This window comes from Pleuronectes platessa, chromosome 19 (genome assembly GCF_947347685.1).
Source record: "Pleuronectes platessa chromosome 19, fPlePla1.1, whole genome shotgun sequence".
Classification (NCBI taxonomy): Eukaryota; Metazoa; Chordata; class Actinopteri; order Pleuronectiformes; family Pleuronectidae; genus Pleuronectes; species Pleuronectes platessa.
Window position 1 is genome coordinate 14818919 of NC_070644.1, and position 24428 is coordinate 14843346.

At 42.6% G+C, this 24428-nt stretch overlaps 1 protein-coding gene across 4 annotated transcripts in view; it reads right to left on the reverse strand.

The window, feature by feature from the left end:
- Positions 1-1166: 1166 nt before the first annotated feature.
- The window catches only part of strbp (spermatid perinuclear RNA binding protein), a 74651-nt gene continuing 51389 nt past the window's right edge, over positions 1167-24428 (reverse strand). The window contains exons 5-19 of one of the 4 annotated variants that reach the window (XM_053410723.1): positions 23275-23452; positions 21796-22084; positions 18765-18880; positions 17943-18038; positions 17715-17826; positions 16674-16771; positions 15699-15804; positions 14698-14781; positions 13848-14056; positions 12522-12698; positions 12245-12379; positions 11610-11750; positions 11063-11192; positions 10394-10447; positions 1167-7209 (exon numbers count right to left, since the gene is read on the reverse strand). In XM_053410723.1, the coding sequence (XP_053266698.1) occupies positions 7115-7209; positions 10394-10447; positions 11063-11192; positions 11610-11750; positions 12245-12379; positions 12522-12698; positions 13848-14056; positions 14698-14781; positions 15699-15804; positions 16674-16771; positions 17715-17826; positions 17943-18038; positions 18765-18880; positions 21796-22084; positions 23275-23452 (2020 nt within the window). In that variant the 3' untranslated portion in view covers positions 1167-7114. Of the gene's footprint in view, positions 7210-8475; positions 8997-10393; positions 10448-11062; positions 11193-11609; positions 11751-12244; positions 12380-12521; positions 12699-13847; positions 14057-14697; positions 14782-15698; positions 15805-16673; positions 16772-17714; positions 17827-17942; positions 18039-18764; positions 18881-21795; positions 22085-23274; positions 23453-24428 lie in introns of those variants that run through there. The other 3 variants (XM_053410725.1, XM_053410724.1, XM_053410726.1) reach the window with 3 other exon arrangements.

Consider the following 24428-nt stretch of genomic DNA (forward strand, 5'->3'; position numbering starts at 1 on the left):
TAACTTCCTGTTTGTCTCTGGCATCAAAGGCCTCACTTCCTGTCTTTGACTGGTTTTCCCGCCCTTACTAATCACCTGAGTGTCTCTTCACCTGTGTCTCTTTGTCCAGTTTGTTCCAGCATCTTGTCAGAGTTTGCTCCATCTCCCCCCCCACCACCACCACCTCCTCTACCCCCACCTCCACCACCGGGTGAGTGTGACACCATCATATTCATCATATCTCATTATCATGTGTACATTTAAATCCCATGTGTGATTTATTCTTGTTATATGTCTCTGTTTAGTCTTTATCTATTTATCTTAAACAAGTGCTAGTCCGCTAACGACACTCAACTTTACTTGCAGTGGATAAACATGTTAGCATTTAGCTTGAAGCATAGCTAAGTATAGCCTGCTGCTAGCATAGCCTATTGATAGCATATAGCTGTCCAGTTAATATGTTTTGGTCTTTCTCTTTTAAATGGTCGAACTTAGTTTATTTAATTTAAGCTAATGTTACAGGCTAAGATGTTAATTGATAAATTGTTTACTGTAAACCCTGTATATGCAGCACATGGGCATGTTAGCATTTAGCTCCAAGCAGGGGTGTTCCTAAGCTTAGCCTGCTGCTAGCATCCATCTGTTGATTTAGTCTTGTTTATATGCATTTGCTCTGTCTTTTTATATTCTGAAACTTTGTGTTTATTTCTAGCAAATGTTACCATTCTAACCACACTCCATTAATATATTGACAGTGGTATATGTTAGCTCCAAGCATAGCTTTCCAAAGCATAGCCTGCTGCTAGGATAAAGCTGTCTTTTAAATATACAAACTGTATTTGATTTACATTATGACAAAATGCAATTTTTTCTTTATTCCTTTATTGGTGAAGATTCTTCTGTTCTTCTTTTCTCTGTATCTTCTAAAACATTTTTTATACCATATTTTAATGTTTTTGAAATGTCTAAATTCTTAAATCATATATTCGCGGACATTTGCCCAATTTTACAACTTTTTCACATTGTCCTAATACTGTTTTATTTTTATTCTTTGAAGCTTGTCTTGTAGCGTTATATTGAAATAAATTAAACACCAGGTTAAAAATATTTTTGATAATCATCAAATGTTCAAACGCTTCCTCAGTTCCAGTTTTCAGAGATGATGAAAAAAAACATCCCTCCAGAGATTCAGCACTTTCTCAGTTTTATTTTCATTTCATCAAGCAGAATATGTCGAGAACAGTGACGGCCAGAGATCGTCTCCGCTGTGAATGTTGCTACCAATTAAAATGATCAATACAGTGACTTCAAATAATCCCACATTCATTGTCATCGGTCTCTTTTGAAACACTCACTGTTTACATGTCAACATTTACTCTGATCAAATAGATTCTGAGGACAGATATAACTTTATTATTTCATAGGCAGCATCATGAAAAAGTCTCTTTTAATCCCCCTTTGTCAAAAATAAAATAAATTGATAAAAATAATATTTACAGGAACAACTTGTCACTCATAAAACGCTACCGTTGTCAAAGCATCATAAATAAAAATTTAAAAAGGGGAAAGAAATATTAAATCGTAAAAGGGTGGATGCGCCAAAAACAACTCACACACACACACACGAGTAGTTCAAAAGATATATAGATGCGTGTGTGTGTATATATATTCTGTATATGCTTCTCTACAAAAAGTAAGTTTACTCTTTCTATGAGTAAATACATTCTACTCTACAATCACTTCAACAGTACAGCGTACATTCTCAACCAAAATGATGCTTTGATTGGTTATCAGGAGGTCATCGGACTCAAATAATCAGGTGACCAGGAAGTATGCAACAGCATGCTCAGTGTGACTGCGTGTGTGTGTGTGTGGGTGGGGTGTGTGTGTGTGAAATATCTCCCCTTCCCCATGAGTTTATGAGCAGGTCGGACACACACACCCATTTTCCTCAGCTCAACTCGACTCTCACACGCACACACCCCCACAGAAAACGATCTGCTCAGCAGTTAGTCTGGTTAACTTTGCCTCAGCAGTTGAAATGTGATCCAGGATCTATTTCTGCTGCTCTGCAGAGCTCAGTTGAACTCGTTTGTGTCTCTCAGGCTCTTTGTGAAACTCTTCTCTCACTCTCTCTGCGCTAATACAAGAACTAGCAAGCTTTGCTTCAGAGGATAGATTTTCAGAGCTGCTTTGTTTTGATATTTTTTTTCACCAACCTGACATTTTGTAGTTGTCTAGACGGTGAAGATCAGACCATGCACTGAATAGAGTTTCTCTTCTGAGGCTGCCGAGAAGTTCAGATTTTATGTCACAAAGGCTTTAGAGGCTTCGGTGTCTGGATAAATCCGTCTTAAAGAACGAACCTAACCCCATTTCCCCAAAACATCTCTGAATCAATTTGCTTCTTGACCTTTGACCTGACAGTGAAGATAAAGAGGAGCCTTTGGGAAACGGAGCTTACGAGGTCTCCCAATAGAAAGTCCAACAACCTGACGTCACCTGGCAGCAAAAACACTTCATACTCGATCTAATGAACAAACCGCAGCATCTAAACATGCAAAGCCTCTGTGTTTGGTGCTGAAACAACGTCCTCTGATGACGGAACTCCTCCCTCGTAACACATAACTGCTGTTCTTCCAGAAAAGCAAACTGAAAAGTAAAACCTATTTTGTACAGTGCTACAGACAGCCCATTGTAAAGCACCAAGATAATACACGGAGATATGGGGGTGTGTTTTCAGACATGGCTCAAATCCTAGAGTACAAACGAGGCCTAACCACTTGTATGACTGACCACATACAGTACAATCATAAGTGTTATATACAAAGCAGAGAATGTCATGCTGTCTTAATGTGCTCGGACTGAATGCTGAGATATTTACATATATGATTACATGTGTGCTCGGACGCGTGTGGCCATTTGCATATACATGTGTCAGGTAGCCCTGAGAAGGATGTGTGGGTGCGCTGGTCGTGTTTGTTTTGTGCTTCTTGGGTTACAGGTGTAAGTTGTGGTTGTTGTTGTTGTTGTTGTTGAACGCCCAGACAGGCAGTGTTAGTAAAACTGTAGCAGCAGGGGAGAGGGATGCGAGGGTTGTTGACAATGGCTGCCACGGTTAGAGAAATTTCTAGGGATCGCTGGAGCAGGAACAACATCCATCAGAAAGCTCAGGTCCAGCACAAACACCCATTAGTCTCTAGAAAATCTATCCACACAGACGTGACCGTGCCGAGCCTGCCACCGAGAGCCATTCTTCAGGAAAACATGTCACTCTGAGGAGTTTATAAGTAAAGTGTGCCTGGTTTTCATCTTTATACAGTACAGGGAAAGGAACTAGCAGTAAAATTTTAAATACAACATCACTGATTTATTTTTGCATCTCCCAGTAATTTATAAACAACTAGAATGGCACCCAGTAGACCAACAGTCCCCTTAAATTCAATCCCCGCCCCAATCGTTAAATTATTTCCTGGGAAATCATATCTAGGAATTTTAGAAAGTGAACATCTTACTGGATATGCTTTAATATTAAACGGATTCTTCTTGGTCGATGTCCCGTCCTAGTATCAATTAATTTGAAAATCTGTTAAGTTCATTTTTGTAAAAACCAACCAAACAAAAGACAGGGCCAAAAATCGAACCTCCTTTTCTGAGATACAATCTGTGGGACCTCTGCCTAACGAGATGAAATGACCAGTCAGCTGTGGATCAGCTTGTAAAGTCCCACCAGAAGCTTTCTGCCTCTTTTAGACCGACTGCGTCTCCCTGGGCTCTGCCACGGTTCCTCTGAGAGCAGTTGTCCAGCCAACAGACCAAGAGGACAGGGTCAGTAGCCCGGGTGACTGTGTCTGTTCCGTCTGAGGGGAAATGAAAAGGTTGCTCACCGAGGTATGCGTCTGCCTTATTAATGTGGGCCATCTGGAGAGAGGGAGAGTCTGTTTCTACACAGCAGAGCTCCAAGTTATTCACCTGTGTGTGTGAATTCCACAAGAGGATGAAAAGTCTCAGTAAAGCAGCATCAGATTCTTGTTGGAGAGTTTTTGGAAATGAGACGACTACACGTGCGCTGGGATCTGCTGGAAAGCCGCAGGGAAAAGCTGAGAATAATCAAAACTGTGTTCTGCAAAGATCCATAGACGATAAAACTGTCAGGGAAGGTGTTTTTATAAGTATTTTATGCTTAGGCAATTTAAAGCTGCTAATTTACTCTGGTATATTCAAACCTGATGCATTTCCACACAGTATGTAAACAAAGATTAGCAAATAAAATGCTGTATCTAGTAAGTTTTTATTTGCAGCAGAGTGGTGTAGCAGCTTTGGTGCAATTACACATTCTTAAGAGCCAATAACATTTCTAAGATGGATTAATGAAGTTTCTGTGATTTTTAAATACAGATTCCTGCAGGGCAGGACGGCAGATGCCTCATTAACATGGTAGAGGATTCAAACCAGTGGTAGAGTTGACCCCACTGCTCTGACCCAACCGCACAACCTCCAAACTCGTCATCATAGCTCGTTGTCGCACTTCCTTCCATCTTCAGTGACGTCACAAACATTTGAGTCTAATTTGACTTGTTTTCAAAAACCTCAGTGACTCTGTTTTCTCGTTCTCAGCCGTTTCAGTGGAATCGAAGCTGGCACAGGAGATCAAGCTGGCGCCCAGATCAAGGCGAGCATGAGAAGAATCAAAGCATCGTGATGCACATTCTGTTCAGTTTTACCTCGGCTGACTGACGTATTGTCTCTGTTTCAAGAACATGAAGACGTTTTAGAAGCATATAAGCACCACAGACATTTGACTGAATTCTCCCTGGTACTGTGTGTGCTGATTTTTAAGCCCATGCAGCGCTGTGACACCTGTTCATTCCTAAAATATCCCAGAAAACCTCAGTTTGACGCCATCTCTGTCTAATAACTACCATGTAAATTGACTATGTGCTATAACAAGGAATGACTCCCAACACTACCATTATACTGTCAAGTATTGATAAGAAATGAAAACCAACTAAACTCTCTCTCTGCAAATTCCTCTGCAGAAACCAGGACAGTGACAGGGAGCTGAGGTCAGTGGGAATAGAAGATGAGGAACCATAAATGACATGAAGAGGCTTCAAATCTTCAAATGACTCAACCTCGGCCTCAAATACAAAGTCAGTATCAACATATTTCTTCAAAAGACATTTTTGATCTCAGAATTTAGTTTTGCTTCCTCACATGTAGTGACTGGTGTCTTTAAATAGTTCCATTAAAAAGCACAGTAACGGCTCTGAAAACACTTTTACAATCAGCTTCCTTTTATAAATGATGGGGACTCATGAAAATGACAATAAGCTCCACTGAAGCTGGGGCTGTTTCTGCATCTGTGTTTGTTCTTTACTTTTCTGACTAACTTGACATAAGAGGAGTTGAGTTGTAAAAACGGTGATGTCACAACAGGGGAACCAATCAGGAGTTGGCAACGCTGATCAACCAGGAACAGAACAAGTCCAACTGAAATGGATGAACTGAACCTAAAACCATTTGATAAATTTGACTTTGTTTCTTATTCATACAAGTTTAATGTCATAGACCAATACTCTGATAATTTGACGGAGTTTAAGGCTTTTGAAGGAGCTTCTGGTACATTTTCTTATCTCTAGGTATCTTTTCCTCAGATGGTCACAGGCAGCCGTGGTCGCTGGAACATGGATCTAACCAGGTTTTTATCTTCTTTGCTCAGATGTTGTGGCAAAGGCACCACGTGGTAAAACACTAATATAAACTTCAAAACATCAATTCAGTTGATGTCAACAAGCGCTGAAATGTGTCCTCCTCCATAAATCCTCTTGAAAATGCTACAGGAGAAATCAGTTTGGGGAAAAAAATAAGAGACAGGATCATGTGAATCCAATTCAATGTCCTGCTGTTTAAAATCTTAGCCGGGCTTTATATGTAGTTTGCCAGTAGTTTGTGTGGTGTCTTTCCCACTGTGTTCACTTGGCCTTTTTGTGTTCCTGCCACCAGCAGCATCACTTCATAGTGTCGACGGGAGGGAGGAGGGTGTGAATGTGTTTGCAGCAGGGAGGAGCTTTGAGCGGTGTCATAGAGCTGTGCTTTGTGTCCCTAAGGCCAGTGTGTCGATGGGCGAGTCCGTTCATGTTAGAAGGGAGGAGCACGTACATCAGAGTATACACATATTATGCACGAACAATAACAACAGTGTTCCCTGCCAGCAGTGAGACTATAGAAAATGTGCTTTCTGACACGTGAAGTGTGTGTGTGGGGATCAGGTTATGAGTGTGTGAGCACTTCTTTGTCCGGCCCATGTAAATAAACCTCGGGCAGCGGAGAACGTGCTCAGAAAGACATCAAAGAGAGGAAAAGTGAAGGAAAGAAAGAAGGAAGCATTATAATTCTAACAGCACAGGGTTAATAGGAATACCAAAGATAATATTGCATCTTCTAGAACTAGCCTCAATTGCTCAGTGTATATAAAATTGGAAGAAAGCTATACTGTGATATTAGTTAGATTTCACTTTATAATTCTAAAATAATTTATACCAACAATAGTTATATTTTGTAGAGTATTTACATAAATACATCATCGTATAGTAATATTATCATCAACACATCATTATAGAAACATACACCATACATATGTGTATATAGTAACGTTATAGCCACACGTACACACACACATACAATGAATATACAATCAATGAACTATTGCAATGCTGTGTTGGGTTAAAACTCCATCGAACATTCACATCTTCTCAAGTAAGTTGAGCTCAAAGAGACGAGTTCAGATGTATTGCTATAAGAAAGACAGAGGTTCAGCCAAAGCCTCGCACAGCCGCAGCTGAACGTTTTCCGTAAAATCCGAGTATTGCTTATTGGAAAGTCGCCCTTCTCCTCCGACGAGACCATCTGGATGGAGAGGGCAGAAAATGGGACAGAGGCGCTTCGAGCCTCTAGGTCTGTGGGTTGGACAGTTCTGCAGAAAAGTTTTATTTCCCCCCAGTGGACTGGTCAAACAAAAACTGTTAAGCATCCGTGAGTCCGTCAGCCGGGGTCAGAAAGGCAGCCCCCCCACAGGGACAGAAAAATAGGTGGGCGTGTGAGAGTGACAAGAGAATCCCAAAACCTGCCTCCTCTAGAATTCAGAGAAGAGATCCTGGGGGCCCAGGTGGATGATGAATGGAGCGAGGGTCCGCGGCTGGTAGAAGGGATTGTCAATGAAAAGTCCCCCTGCAGACAGATGAAGGAAGGAGAGAGAGAAAGGGAGTAATTTATGAATAAATCAGACTGTTATAAAGTTCTTTGTTAAAAACAATGAGTTTAATGGGTTAAAGAGATTTTTCTTTTTGGATAAGATTACTTCAAGTTAGCATAAAGACTGTCGGGGCTAACAGGAAGCCTGGTTCTGAATGATACATCTACTGTGGACCACCAAAAATGAGTTGTTAGAATATTTATTCAGGTATTTATGCAGTGGTTGTAGGATGATAAGAAAAAAGCATGTGAAGAGTGAAAATGGGATCAGACACAGATTAATCAGATTGGGAGGTAAATCCTCTCTGTGGGGCTGTGACTTTGTGTGAGGTAAGGAATCAAATCAAACCAAAGTATAAAAGGAAAAGAATACACACACTAACAGATGTAAATAATCTATCATGGAAGATTGAATTAAAGCTTTTCTGATTAAAAACCAACCATTGGACAAGATACAGGGTCCTCTCAACCAATGGCTGCGTTTCATGGCCGTAAACATGCAGACGTCCTCAGGGTTTATCTCTCGCTGGTTGATGACCAAGATGTGGAGAAGGGCCGGTTTAACTAGCTAGACAGGTACTGACCTTTGACCTTCATCTCTATTTAGTTTATCCACATTCCTCGTTTTTTAAATGATCAATTTGTAAAAATTTTACCTGAAACATGGTCATGCTTGTGATATTCATCATGGGCTGTTTTGAGAAAAAGCTTCAGTGGCTCAATTGATTCTTACAAATATGATAATAAATCATGAAAAATATAAAATGTTAATTAAGAGAGAGTCTATGTAGAAGGAAATACTTTTGTTTTTTATTTTGGAGCCCTTGTAAAGCAGATTAAATTCAGCCTGGATATTACACTGCTGATGACAAAAGGCTGCACGCTGTATATAAGCCGTCTGTATGGACTGTAGGTGGTGGCTGTGGGAAAGCTGCCAAACACTAATCCACATCAGGTAATGAGATCGTGCCGCTGAATGCAAGACGCAGGATCTAACAAGAGCTTTCTAAATTCATCCTTTGTCTTCTCCTCGTCTGACTGTAAGCTGAGGGTCAGAAGGATGCAAGTAGAGATGCCGGGGAAAGTGGAAAGCTTCAAATCCAATCGATGAATATATAAGGCTGGAATATTAAAGCTTGATGTTGAAACGTTAGTTTAGATCCTCACTGTTTGTAGTTTTTAAAGAGTGCTTAAAAGATCCTTCTGCTGAACGCTTTAAATCAGATATACACCAGGCAAGTCTTACTTTCGTAGGAGATTTTATTCATTTTTCAACATAATTTATTTTCTCCTGTACATCCTTCGCACAGCTCACATTGTTTCTTTTTACAGAAAATGTGTGTCTTGCTTGTCTTAAATTGCAAAAGCTATCCTCGTCCGAGCAAAGAATAAGCAAAATAACAAAAGGTCCATATCGATATATAATTTAGACTCAGGGAATGAGGTAACAATTCACAGTACAAATCCTTCAAGTTTCTTTAAGAACTTAAATCTGCAGTATTTAAAAGTTTTTGGAAACGGTATGAAAAAGAAACGCAACAAAAAGCAAAAACAAAAAAGCGCTTTTACAAATCTCCAGCTCAAGTCCTTAAACCTCTCCCCTCCACAGATATTGTAGAAAAATACAAATGGACAGAGTTTCCCTTCTAGAAAAAGGTGCGTTTGGTTTGCATGTCTCCTGAAAAGCTAAAAGAAGTGGTAGTGGGGGACGGGGTAGGCGGGAACTTTCATGACAGGCAACAGAAGCATTCTCTTGGGCAAACCTGGAGGGGAGACACGAGAAGAGCACAGCTCTGCATGAGTCCAGGGCAACAAATCACCAAGTGTTTAGTGTGCTCACTACACAACAGGCGTCCCCAACGGGGTTTGTTAGGTGTGTGAGGACAGGCAGACACGCTTGTAGTCAGCTGTTAGTCAGCGGTTAGAGGAACCGAGTAGGAGACAGATTCAGGGTTAAAGAGAAGAAAGCAGATGGTTGAGGCTAATTTCAGTTTATTAGAACACTTGCATCATATTTTAGTTTCTTTTATCTTTTTCTTGATCGATTGATCTGGTGACGTTTAAGTATTTTCGTTGGCTGTTCATGAAGAAATCTTCTGACTTCCCTTTTACATTTTGAGATGTCATGGCCACTGAGTATTGGCCAATTCTGAGTATTTCTCCAAGTTTGGCCTTCACAATAATAACATGTGAAGTGTGTTGACAGTGAAGGAAACACGGCAAACGGACGCAGAGTTCCAGATCTCGTGAACATTTGAACACTTGAACTAAGGTGCGCTTCATGTTCGGGACTGCTGGCTCCTTCGGGAGTAACTTAACGCCTGCCTGAGGCCTCAGACCAGTTCCTCCCAGCACATAAGAGCCTTTCACAGGCTGAGCTGCAGGGTGGACAGAGGGGCCTCAGCACTGCTACATGTGTACACACACCACACAAGGCCCAGTCTGTTGAGGTCAATATGACTAATGTTCAGGAGAGATGTATTCAGTGGATTTTGCACCAATAGCTACGTTGTTAAAGGTCATGGACAAGTGCAGAGTTAAGTCATTAATGTCTGTGTGTGGGAGAGAGAGAGAGGGAGGACATTGAAACCCTTTAGCAGCAGCAGCATCATGACGGGAGCAGAGTAAAGTGCTGGCGCTGCCCCCCCAGCCTGTCTTAAATAACAGTGTGAGAAGTGAGGAACTCGCACTATGTCTCCTGATAGTCTGAGCAGAAATGAATCTGCAGCAGAACAGTGGGTGTCTGGGTTAATTTATGGTCTGTGTGCGTAGGTGTGTGTTTGCGTTTCATCATAACAGCCATCAATTTGTGGGAATTTTGACACTGGCAGCTCCATTAGAGACGAGGGTTTGAGAGGCAACAGGCAGTGTGAGAAACAACCAGTGAGCGGACGAGGCGTACACACTAATTAGTTTGAAGCAACAAAGAGCAATGGGTCAAACTTGGTTAATTATGAGTGAAAATCAGAGCCAAACACTCAAACTATGGAGAAATGCAGCAAAGAGGCAGTTGGCGGTACACATTCACTGAAGAGTGATCTAGTTTTGTTAGCAGTTGTGGTTGATTGAGGAGAAACTGTGGTTCAGAGAGGGGAGAAGTTACAAGAAGCTTAAAGACGGAGGATGGATGAGGACCGGAAAACAAACATGGAGCACATACCGTATGCAGGAGCAGCTGCTGCAGCAGGGCTGTAGCCATATGGTGTCCCGAAGCCTGTTGAGGAGGAGGAGGTTACAGGGGCCAGTTAGTTGTGCACTTGTTAAATTCCAAACTGCTCCTTTCAACACTGAGTTCAGATGAGTGTTACGGCCTGTCTAGATTCTGGAGTAGAAGCTACGCTCCCCCATAACATTAATCTAAGTCATATTGGTGGATGTTTGGCACTAACTGAGATCTTAATATCAAGACCAAAATCACCACTGGTAAGTTTTGCTGCATGATTTTCTGATAACCCAGTTTATCATTGAGTTCACCAGCTACTATCCTGCACTGCAGGACCGTCGCCTGTGATATTTCCCATACGACTGCAGGGGAAAAAGATGCCAACTTCATAAAGCAGAAGAAAAGGTCAATACCGTGAAGCTCTGAGTAAAGGAAAATGCCAAGTCTGCAAAAACCATGTCAAATATGAAATAAATCTGATAAAGTATTCTACAGAACAAAAAAAGGGAAGGAACCGGGAGGAAGTCGATCCTGGATCTGTACACAAATGTAATGAGTTCTTTCTTGACTCGTATCACATCTTTTCACCAAGTTTCATGATAATCCGTCCTTTAGTTTTTGTGTAATCATGCTAATAACACACTTGGTGGAGGTAACTCTCCCTACCTTGCGTCATGTATCCAGGTGCAGCTGCACTGATGAAGGGTCCTCTTGCGAGTGCTGCTCTTCCTCTTCCTCTGGCGACCTGAGCTGCTACTGCTGAGGCTGCTGCTGCCGCCGCCAGGGCTCCTTTAGTCTGAGCACACACAGTTTACACCACACGTGAGTTTGCTTCAAACATTGAAGTGTAAAGAAATATTTAATATTTACATACACAGATATCTGCATGAAGGGGCCACAGACACTACAGAACCACACACACTAATTTAAGACACTCTTCCTAAGCATTACGGGCCTGATTGTTCACGAGTCTGTTAGAACACAGGCTCAGTAACTAAATCGGATCACTGTCCAGCACTGATCTGATTAGACACTTGTTAAACTCAGTGTTATTGATTACGGCCAGCCAAACAAATTGGACCAATGGTCTTGTGGCTCTGAAGTGTTACTGGTTATTTTCAAGTTGCACTGACTTTAGCCTTGAGAGGAAATCTAAAACTGCTGGTTGTTGTTTCATGTGAACGCACATTCCTCTCTGTTTGTGGCTCCTTACCTGAGGCAGTATCTTCTTCTTCTTGATTGCAGCTGCGTTGGGACCAGAGAAGAGTTTTTCCAGGGCAGCTAGAGCAGCACTGGCCTTTGCTACCTTTTTGTTGGGGCCTGCCCCGCGAAACTTCTGCCCGTCCACTTCCACCTGAAGATGTAAACACACAGAAATTGAAACAGAAAGCTAGTCTGGAGCCATATGATGGTTCTATCACAGTAGTTTTTCTTATCTAATTCGAGTTGTAGTGGTTTCCGCTCGTGATTTTTATCGTGGTGTTTATCAGTCATCAGCCGGTGAGTCTGGCTGAACAGGACAGCTTGTTTAGCAATGCCCTTCTGTCAGGCAGGCCAGCTAATCAATCAGCAGAGCGATGGAGCAGCCAGGCGTGTCTGAAAACAGCACACCCCACGGAGAACAGTCCTGCTCCCGGAACCAAGTTGACTGATTGACTCTGCCGGCGATCAGCCTGTTAGTGTGTGGCCTTGACTCTGCCTCTGTTTATGTCTTTGGCTACAGTGCACATTGATGTGTACTCGTGAAATTATTTTATACCTTATACCTGTTTTTATACCTTTGTGGTTAAATTATACGGCTCTGCACTTTCTCTTATGTGTGCATGCATCAGAATATGAAACCCTCACCTCCATAATGAAACGTTTGTCATGGCTGCCTCCACTTTCAGAGATGAGCTCATATTTGAGTCCTCGTCTCTTCTCGTTCAGCTCCATGACGGGGTTCTTCCCACTTGCTGTCAGTATTGGACCCTGAGTTCGCACCTAGGGGACGAGGATGAAGGGATTTAATGTAAAAGCATCTCACTTCTAACTTCACTAGATCTGTCTTTACTTGAGGACAGTAAACATTAGAAATAGCATTTTTGTGCCCTTAAAAATATTAGAAGAGATTTGCTTTAATTACTTCAGTACGTTTCTTATTCCCCACCTCCAGTGTGTTGGAGCTGTCCGAGGTGTGAGTTGGGTTATTGCTCGTATGTGAGGACGTGTCGCTCTTCCCTTCACCGTCCGACTTCTCATCCGAACTCATGGGGTCCAGGTCTGAGTCGAAACCCGTCGGGTAGCCCATCGCCTGGAGAACCTGGGGAGATGAGACAATCACGTTGAGACCAAGATCAATGATGTACCCTTGATATTAAAATCCCAAACAGCCTCAAGTTTGACTGTTTGCACCTGTCATTAAAATCCTGAACCTGTGCTCACTTGTGATTGGACCTTGCTCTGTCTGTAATAACTCGATGGTGTCAGTTTGAGAAGGACAGATTGAGAGAGAGGAGCCAGGACGTCTGACTGAATCACTCCGTGGCTTTATAATGAAACCTGATGTTCCTCGTTTATATATTTGTGTTTGGTGTTAAGTTGTGTTTGGCGTCATTGTGAAACTGTAGCTGGTCAAAACACGTTTGAGTAGGCGGTCCTTCAGCAGGGCCATGTGTGTCCCAGACCATCTCTGAATGTCTGAGTGATCAGATTTCAAGTTCCTCCTCAAAGTATCTTGGGAGTGTTCCTGCCAGGTTACAGGCCATTGATCAGGTTACTGAGGATGGATGTTAACAGGGAGTTTGAGTGTGATGGAATTAATTTACTGCTGTTATCACAGAAATATCCCTGGGCAGTTAGAAAACAACTGTTCTCTATTTTCAAATTGAACTCTTCCAGAAGCATCATTAACACAGCTCACTACTTATAGTGACCTAACCCAGCCAGAGAGCAGCAGAGACATTCAGAAAGTTGGAGCAGGAAGAGGACAAAAGCAGAGGAACAAGTTTTTGACCCAAATAGGCGATTGTGTTCCAGCTAATGAACCGGCAGAGAAAGAGAGAGAGAGAGAGATCAAAGGTGACCACATGGGGAAAAAAAGTGAGCGAGAAGGGGAATGGAAAAGGGGAAAGATGGAGCCTTTTATGGGAATGGAGTTGATGGCGGATTATCCCAGCTCTGTGCTCTGGAGAGCCTCTTTGTTCACAACCACTTTGGGATTACATGGATTCGCCCACCTCCATCCATCCTCACGCATACACACACACCAGTAAGCATATTCATAGATGCACACAGGTCCGTTCACAGCTGAAGCTAAGGAAGTACTTCAGGTAGCCAAATAGGAATCCTCTCTTTTCATTAGTGGCTCTTTTGTGATTTCAGAGGATGAAATTCATTAGATGTACTAGTTGCTTATTGAGATCCTGTTGGTTGAAGATGGATATCATCTGATTCTGTCTTTTGTTCTCACCTTGACAGCGACGTGGAGCTTGGCCGTCTTCTTGGACGATCCAGATGCTTCGTAAATGGTTCCATCCAGATCCACAGACATGGTGAAGACCGGAGCGTGAACCGGGCCCGACTGAGACAGCAGGCGATACTGAAGCCCCGGCCGGATCTGGTTCAGCCGCATCAGGGCGTTCATTGGCTGGTTGGAGTCGATGGCTTTGCTGTCCAAGACTAGTGCGGAGAAAAATGAAGGGTTGCAGTAAGAAGCAGAGCAGACAAGGGTTGAGTGAATAAGGCTTTACTGGGGGTGTATCAATTATCCAGCTGTAGTGGGACAAACTGGGCCCATTTCAGAGATGGTGTTTGCAATAAATCCCATTTAGCAGAATTTAGGACTGTTTTCATGATGAATAAAGGTGCCGGTTTATTTAACTTTCTCTTTCAATCATGCTCCTCCTGTTTGTCAATATCTAAAAATGCCTTTCTGTTTCCATTAGTCGTGGTTCATCTTCCCCTTGTATGAAGAAAGAGCTGGAGATGATTGGGTGGCCTACTAAAACACAACCAATCAATAATATTGAGCTGCCTCCGAGGAACTGAAGAAGAGTGGAGAACAGAGAACCAGACAAAGGAGGGGGGGGTGGGCGGCACAGAATGGAGACAACTGGAGTGCGGTGCTGCTATGTACTGGAGTCTGAATACAAAAAATAAAGACAATCCAACACTAAATGTAACTTGTATGAGATGGTATGTATTTTCATATCTACTTTATTTCCAGTTTTAAAACAGATTGAGTCCAATGGGCAAAGAGTTAAATGGCGTTTGAAGAAACAATCAGATGATGACTATTTAATTTTTCCTCCTTTTCGTACCTTTCCTCAGATTCCTCTTCATCTTCTTAATGAGGTCCTTGTCGTCCATAAGTCCATCCTCGTATGGCCTCTTCAGACCCAAGCCTGAGAGAGAGAGAGACGTGTCACTAATCAATCACTTGCTACAAGAGGATGTTTATAAGAACGCACACAAAGGCTCTTGTGTGTGACAGAAATTTATGGGGGGGGCATAACATTGCAGAAAACCAACCATACACGAGCACGAGTGTAAAGATGGATCAACTCACAGATGAGACAAACAAGAGGCAGAGCAGCAAACAGAAGAGGAAGACATGTAAGCTCCTTTCCTACACGCAGCCTAATCTTTAAATGCTTTGGCGACTTTCCATGTCGGTGTCTGGGGAACCTAAAGGCCTGAGACGGGTTGTTTGTCTCCATGAAAGTCACTTTGAAAATTTGCCAACTCCTGAGTCTTACTCGACTGCGAACTGAGGCAAAAAACATCCCATCTTAAAAGCATAGTCCCTTGACTCAGTCGTTTGGTCCATGTCCCATCTGCTAACAAGGAGGAGGTGGGCTTTAATACTGCAGCCAGCCACCAGGGGGTGATCAGGAGGCTTTGGCTTAACTTTTGGGGAGAAAATCAAACAGCTTAACATCAAACAACCTTTCTCATCTTTGGAGAGGTCGACCTTATTGAAGCTGCTCTCAGTCTTGTGTAGAAAACCACTTCATCTGTCCACAGAGGTCATGTTTCAAAACAGTGGATAGGCCCTCATCTGACCCTGATACTGTTATTGAACTCAGGTGCGTTCTGTCCAGAATCCCATGAGAAAGGTTGATGATTAGTCTGTCTGATCCTTTCTCACATGATTAGTGGGGAGAGAGTAGAAGATGGATTCATAGAGGCCTGAAAGCCCGAAGAGACCGATAATCAGGAGAATGAAAGACAGACTGACGTGGAGGATGAAATGGATAAAAGTCAAAGATAAGGTAGAGACGACGGAATAAGGATGATGCAGGTGAACAAAAGTACAAACCTTCTTTATCAGACCAGGGGTATTTCTGGGATGGTTTATTTGAGGGGAGAGGCTCCATCTCCAACACCTTGTAGATCTGTCCGAACGCCATGAGTCTGAGAGCATGCTGTCGAGCCAAAAACACAGGATGAGAGATCGAGTCATTTGGAATTTCACCTCCATGATTGCAACAAGGAAGACAAAGATTTGAATAAATAATATTTATCTTGAAACACTTGCTGTTCACCCCCCAACAAATCCAAGATATTAAGAGTCGCTGTTTTCGAATGTTTCCCCATGTAAATGCCACTAACACCAGCAGACACACTAACCAGCATGTCCCAGTGTTAACTCATCATTCTCCGTCGACTGTACGCGTTCATAATCTGCACGACCAATCAGAGATGAGCAGCATGGCTCCGCACATATAAATCCATTAGGGAGGCGGAGTGTCGGACACATTCTTGAGGCTCTGTGTAGCTCATTGACGGAACGGCTCCCTCTCTCCTATCCGCACTTGTATCTGCAACAATTATCCCTATTGACATTCCAGCGTCGCCCGGGCTGCCTTCAAAGGAAATGGACGGCGGGATTCACTAAGCTGTGCGGCTCAGCAGCTGCTCTGCTCAGTCGAGTGTGTGTGTGAGGAAGGTCACAACAGCGCACACACAAAGGTGCATGCATGCAAAAAACTCTGTCCTCAGGGTGTCAGAGATGGATTTATGGTTGGTGGTGGCAGTAGTTTCCCACACCAATCATTAAAATTCAGCACCACACAATTGTTTCTGGAGAGACACAATGCTCACTCACACCAGCATATGTGTGTTTGCGAGCATGAAGATAGCGGTGATGGGCTCTGTGGTAACAGGCGTGTTCCTCACTGATTCCCACACACTGACAGCTCTGGGCAAGTACAACTGGGTGATAACAACAGTGTATTTAACCTGTGTGTGTGTCTGTGGGTGTGTGTGTGTGTGGGTGTGTGGGTGTGTGTACCTGTGCTCTGAAGGTAATGGCTCCAGCCTGCTGGTCGGTCATGTTGGTGAGTGTGTTCGTTGGCTCTTTCTCACATGGGTCGTGCAAACCTGGACCACCTGGGGGGACAGCAACTTTTAATTGGGCTTCACAGTCATGACACAAGTGACAGAAAAGGTCATCTTCATCACCATCATCATCATCATCATCATCATCATCATCATTATCATCAGTGGCAGCAGGAACAATAGAAATACCAAAATCTGCTTTTGAGCTTTTCAAACCAGTCACCTCAAATTAAATTGATAAAAATCCTGAACTTTAAATTTGTATCTTAAATCTCTTTCCAGTATTGGACAGATTGTTGCACCTGTAAATTAAATGTATATATTTTTTTTCTCTTAATATTCATGTACGCTGCTCTGTTCTCTTATTTAAAATAATAAATCCTTTAAACTACCCTCTTAATGAGCCTCAGTGGATTTTAAATCTACCCAAATAGTTCTGTAAAGTTAAACACAGTTAAACTCTGTTTTATGGATACACCTTTTTAATAATACATTTTGGAGTATATGCTAAACATTTGGAGCAAAAAAAAAAAAAAGCCATAATTAAGATGCTCACAAAAATGTCTGCAGTGTGGCGAGAGGACTAACTGAAATCACATCACAATGTATTATTGATGCATGTGTCATTCAGATCATCTTGATGAAATATTCTGCAGACATTGGAATCCTAAAGCAAAAATGTAACTTTTAGGAATCATATTGTTGTGCATAACTTTGTCTTTCTTGCTGAATATTTAGTACAAGAATTCTTCTGCTGCCATAATTAAGATGCTCTCTTAATGATCACCTCTGTCGGACAGCTGCTCTCTGCTCGGTCATTAATAAAAATGTTCCTCTCTACAGAAATATCTCAAAAATGTGGAAAGAGGCAGAATGTCCATGTATCTGCTCCTCTGCCCAGATTGGACCTTCTCCTCTGCCCTGGTATTCAGCAATGGCAGGAATTTGCATGAAAACCCAGTTGTACAGTATATTGATGGGATCCATCTCGTACCTGGTAGCAGAATGCCTGAGGCCAGACACTCCATGACTCGGCGCAGGGCTTCTCCCGCTCCGAGAGGTCTGTTGCAGGTGGCTATCGCCTTCTCGCAGATGAGCTCTAATGGCTGCAGGAGCACACGCACACACAGATGAATGTGCAACATGCAAAGAAAACAGGGCTTAACACTTTGTTTTCATGTGACTGGATTAACACTCCAGGTAATTACAGTGAAGCTCTCACCCATCCTTTTAGAGGTTCCCAGACAGGGTGTCTATTGCACATGTCTCTAAGTATCCTGAGCACAATTACGCAGGACTTGAGTCCGTTCACTCGAGCCTGAGAGAGAGATGGAGGGATGGAGAGAGGAGAAGCAGGAGAGGCAGAGGGAGGCAAGAAGGAGTGGTAAACAGATAGAGGGAGGAAGGGAGAGATTGAGCGCAGAGGAAGTGGCATTTGTGCAAACACAAAAATAACAGTCTGCTTTGAAATCATAATGTAATGATTGTATCTGTCTGAAACTCCCCACAGAGAGAATATTCTGAATTTGTTAAAATATATATATATATATTTCAGAGTTTTGCCTCTAAACGTGTACAATGCTTTAGTAAGACAAGTGAGTGGGGGAGACAGATGGGGAAGGGTATGGGAGGGGAATCAAAGGGAAGCACTGACATACTGTACAGAGCAGGCAGGTTCACATAATAGCCAAAAAGAAAAACAAGTATCAACCATTGCTTTTGTAGCCTAATGATACATATGTGTTGTGTGTGATGTTTAATTTTTTTTCCAATTCTTAATGTCTAACAAGATCTAATCAAATCGAATGAGAGATGATGTAAAATATAACGTTAATCAAACTACTAAACTTGCATTTAATCCTTACAGAAATGTAAAATTAAAATTCATGATGATAATTGTGTGCATCTGTTCTTGATTAAAGTGAGTGGGCTTATTAAAGCACCAGAGTATCACTGCAGCTGATAGTGAGGGTTTTCCCTTTGGCTGAATCGTCAGGCTACAATAAGCATCGGGCAGGAAGACAGGAAGTGAGCGGGTGCCGACCTGGAACCACTTGGCGTGTCGCAGCGCGGCCAGGGCCAACAGACATCTGTGTCTATCCAGCACCTCCCCCTCCTCCTCCTCCTCAGCCTCCACTCTGTGCGCAGCAGCACCCAACACTGCCACAAAACAATAACAACCCGGTAGAGAGAACGTGAAACACACACACGTCAGGTCTGAGTGTGTGTGTTTGAAGTTGTGCGCGTGTGCAGGTGTGCAAACACACACGGGGGGGCCGTTGTGCGTGTGAGTGCACACGTACACACACACATGCATGGATATTTTGGTACATACAAGGTGCTTTTCATGCCACAAAGTTGTTCCTCTCCTCTACGGTTCACAGATCTGCGATGAATGAAAAAAAAAACGCACACGGTGTCGTTTTAAACACCATGATCAGTCTCGTGTGTGTTAACTGCATCGCATGTTGACACACAGTAACACAGGATGCGCTGCTTCTTCTACACAAGCATGTGTTGAACGTTACACACGCTGTTCAACAGTGATTGAGTAATTTACATCCATCGGTCGCTGGCAAATCGGTGAAGAGGAGCCACCGGGGTCACAAGAGAAGAGGCAACTTTGTGGGATGGAGAGCCCCCCCCACAGACATACACCAAACAAATACCTAAGGAGTGATTGATTTACTGTGTGTGGGCGTCGTCAAGACACATCCAGTCTTTTCACGGGTGCCCAGCAAGGTAAATCAATCTCGCCTTTATGTATTTGAAGAGGATTGTATTTATTTTGATCCAGTCTGCACCAGGCAGGAGTCAAAATAGGAGTTTTGTTGTTGTGTTTTTTTTTTCTCGTAATGTGCACTTGATTTCACAGGCTGGTAAAGAAATGGTGCAGAGAAAAGATATTCAACGCCCTGTTCGGGCAAACACAGAATCAAGTGCTCCTGAAGGGAAACTGAAATAAAACAAAAGAACACAAAATAATCTTGAGATAGTTTGACCCAGTCCGAGGCAAACGCAACACAGGAGGAATCAAGGCAGGGTTTAGTCAGAGTTGGTAAAAGAGGAGCATTCGTATACTTTTATATCAAAGCATTGATTCATGTCGCCCGACACACCAGAGTATATTGAATTCCTTCAGCACAAAGCCTGGGATGTGCAGGGCGAGCTGAATCAGATGAGGCTGTGTATGAATGAGTGTGGTTACATGGGGGTTTTAAGGAGTGTTTATTATGCGTGGGGGCCGACCGGGCGGGGGGGGGGGGTGAGGTAAAACAAACTAGGTAAATATTTTCCTCATCAATCTCCCGCTAAGAGAAAATCCCTCCCTCGAGTTATTGGTTTCGAAATGTCAAACGTGTTGTAACGCAAGCGAGAAAAATCCATCTGACATTATCACTGAACTCTTCTGGCCGTTACGGCAGCGTCGCTTTCCCTCCGGCACGAGGACGTGTGATTCTGTATCGAGGTGAATCTCAGGCTCGTGGATCACTCCAGTCTTTCTCCTCTTGTTCGCCCTCCCACTGTTCTCTCGATCGCTGAGTCAGCACTCGGCTTTAATCATTATCTCCTTCTGTGTCACTGACGTCGTCTTCTCCCTCAGTCGACGTTAATAAAAAACTAAAGGAACTGAACTGTTGGGTCTCCTCTGATTTACAGTCACAGCGCCCTCCTCCCCAGAGACCACAAAAACCCAGAATGTAATCTGTGGCCATAGATAAAAACCACTGACTGATTAAAACTGTTTAAAAGTGATATATAGATGATTATTAAATTAGAAAGCGATATTAAATCATTTAACAGAATTCAAATATCCAGAGCCGGCTGAGACATTCTGCACACATGGAAATCCCACAGCAATTATTTATACTGAACCAGTGTCTTTCAAGGATATTTTATATCTCTAATATGTTGTCAACAACGATCTAACACAGGCAGGAATAGTTTTTAAAGAAGAGATGCTGACACCACCACTGGTTTGTCCCTGTCGAATGTGTTAAGCTGGACTCAGACTACAGTTGTTTATTAAAAACGATTTTTAAATCCGGTTTCATCACGAACATACGGAGAAGCTTAGCAGATATTTGTCTCTATTATCTTAAACATCCAGAGGCAGCGATGCAACAAGAACACACAAACAAAATGGAGAGTGGCGTGGAGCGAGAACTTGCTCTAAGCTGAAGTCTAAGAAGGCTGAGACACTGGTTATCTATTCTTCCAGTGAGATTTCAGAATATCTATCAACAGTAGCACGCTTGGTGAAGTTACCCTCAGAATGAACCATTGCTTAGCTCTGGGGCCTCATTTATAACCATTGCGTACGCCACTTCTCACTGGTCCGAACATCGATACTGACCAAAGCTGAATCAGGGTTAAACCTGCCTGGAACTCCTGTAGTCTGAGCCCAGAGTATTACACCCTGCCTTTTTAAGAGATAACCCTATTAGACAAACTGCCCCACACCCCCTGACCTCCAGCGATGCCTGATGAAATCTCAGACATCTAGTGTGACGGCTATCTTCATCCGTCAGGTACAAAATACGACTGTGTGTGTGTGTGTGTGTGTGTCCTCTCCTGAGTGTGTGTGTGCTTTCCTCTGTGTGAGGAGAGAAAATACGAGCGGTCTCCTCCGTCCTGCCGCGGCACGTGGCGTGATGTACGGCTAACCTTCGAGCTGTCTCTCATCTCTCTCGGAGACCTGAGTGTATAGTTGGACGGGAGCCACGGGATGGATGGCCGGCTCGCTACTGCTCAGTTATTGATTTCCCCGACCTGCTGGCCTCGCTTCCCCGTCCTACCGCCCACAACCAATTACAACCAGTTCCTGTTCCCCATGAAAACGGACGGGAGGCTCGGGGACAGATGATTGTTACTAGACCGAACAGTTACTGTGTGTTCGGCTCTGGTTTGTGTCCTGTAGCTGTCGCGTCTTGTTTCAAAACAAGTTAATAGGGTCAAACCTCTTGTTAAGTGAAATAAAAACATTTGAGCTCTACACAATCAAATATACATGTGCAATACAAAAGTAATCTGTCTGTGTGTTTCAGTGTGTTTTCCTGACTGGAGGTTCCTACCTTGCCCGTTCTTCTCATGCTCTTCTGCTTCCTCCTTTACTTCCTCCTTTACTTCCTCCTGCACTTCTTCTCCATCCTCCCCGTTCTCCACTGCCTCCTCCTGCTCCTGCTCCTCCTCCTCCTCCTCCTCTTCCTGCTCCTCCTCTTCCTCTTCCTCATCATCATCCTCCCTCATGGTCGGTGAGGTGAGAGTAATCTTCAGCGTGAGTTTGGGTTCTGTCGTGGTTTGTACCAAGATGGCGGCCTCGGGCGAGGAGCTCGTGACTTCATATTTCTCTTCTGTCACTTTCTGTCATGTGTCAAACAGACATAAGTGGATGATGAAGGTCACAACGTGGCACCGATCGAAAAGAAGAAGTAAATAAATATCTTCTGAGATTTCACTCATTCGACATTATTTAAGGATGAAAATAAAACTGCCTTTGTGATTCTGTTTCACTGTTGAATTCTAAACGGGTCTATTTCTGGCCACAGGATTTTATTGATATTCTGAGCTAAAATAACAATCTTTAAATGGGAGGAGTATCAAAAGCTTACTTGTCCACGAGTGATACACCTTCACAAAATGTGTGTTTGAATGCAAACAATACAAATTGAACAATCAGTGCAATCTCATGAGATAACTTGCAATAAGTACAATGTGGGGCTGTTTTTGCGGTTGTCAAAATACTTGCCAGTTGATTGCATTTGTGTTTATTCACTTGTGTTATTTCATTGTTTTACACTCACCATCGAAGTGAGGCCAAATATCTGGTCATCAAAATACATAACTTGTTTTAAACTTGGGTTAAAGTTTAGGACAGAGGATATTTTAGCTTAAGAATGATGGAAAAAGTTGAATTAAATTTAATCTTGTGTATTAGAAATGAATAAATACAAGACTTATAAACCACAGCATATACAAAAACATTTAAACCATCTTGCATGTTTGTAGCTGCACTTAGTGTGGCCTCTCTGGAGGTGTCAGTGTGTTTTGTATTGTGTGTGTGTGTGTGTGAGAGCAAATGTAAGGAGCTCCACTTCTGTGCTATGACTTGTTAATGAGGAAACATGACACTGACGTAGTGACAAAAGTATTAATCACACATGACTCATACAAACACCTCTCGACTTCTCACTTGCAGATATTGCTGGCTACTTATGCCACCACTCACGACTCACCTCTTTACACTTACACTTGAACTTATACACAGACACACGCATACACACACACACACACACACACACACACACACACACACCCACCCACACACACAGACACACACAGAGCTGTGGGAGTTAGCAGAGACACTCATAAAATGTGGAAGCTTATCCAAATAGCTTCAATTCTGACACTGGCGAGGATTATGTGATAAAAATAGTACTTTTTGGATATAATTTGTCAGACTGTGATGTAACTGCAGGGCTAAGATGTTAGTGTTAGTGTATATGTGTAGGTCTGTGTGTTGTTGTATTGTTGTGTGTGTGTGTGTCTCTTACTTCAATCTGTGTGGGTAAATGGTGACAGACAGTGTCCAGCAATGTCTGTGTGGGTTTGTCTTTGCACATGAGCACCAGCTCCAGGTCCATGTCGCCTTTAACCAGGAGGCCTTTGGCCACGAGGCCGATCCTCATCACGCCACACAGCACGCCGCCGCTGCTGCTGGGCTCCCTGTTGCTAAAGGGGAAGAAAGGACATAGACAGTTCAATGTACCGAGGAAAACCTAAAATGTTACCCTTTTTTCATTCATATAAATGCCAGGATCTCAGAGATTTATCAAAATAGTATAAAAAAACTCAAAGGAAAACGACCTTGTTAATGTAATAAAATCACTTTGATCACCAATAATTCATAATTAATCATAATTTAATTTTGTGACACATCTAATCAATCAGATTACTCTGAAGCCATGATGCCCAATAAAAAAAAAAAACTCAATTTGCCCGACATAATAGCATAACTCCATTTAAAACCAACATCATTCTACTGTTGTACGTATGTTTGGTAAGTAGCTCCGTTAAAGATGAAAATATAAGGTGCCAGCTTCGCAAAACAAGATCTGACAAGGCAATTAAAGGCTCTAATGAGAAGTAGTGAACACTTAATAAAAAAGATTCATGGAGATCGCTGACCGTGGCGACTCTGCCCAGAGATTGTCAAGTAGTGAAGTCAATTTCCTCAAGAGCCAAACATGCTTCTGCTGCCTGGGACTGAGGCCTTTGAGCAGAACTGTCTATACACTTAATGCAATAAAAAACTGTTTATTAGCACATGTTAGCACTAAAAGAGAAAATCCCTTAATCTGTATAATGATCAACAGACAATTCATTTCCAACAAAAATAAAAGCTATTTAAGCATTGGGAGAATTTTACAGTTTTTCTTGCTGGTCTAAAATGACTCAAAGTTCTTTTTACACAAGAGAAAACTGCTGAGGAATTGCCGTCTTTGTGAGCCATGCACAGCTCTACCAAAAGTGAGAATGTGTTTGGCTAAAATCAGCTGTGAGTAGCATCATCATCACTACCCTCTGACATCAGACACCTCGTCAAAGTGAAGCAGCTCCAGCCATCGAATGAGAAAACAAGAGGATGTCTCCTTCTGTGTCAAATCGAGTTTTGGGGATTTAATAGACTAAATAATGAATCTATAGA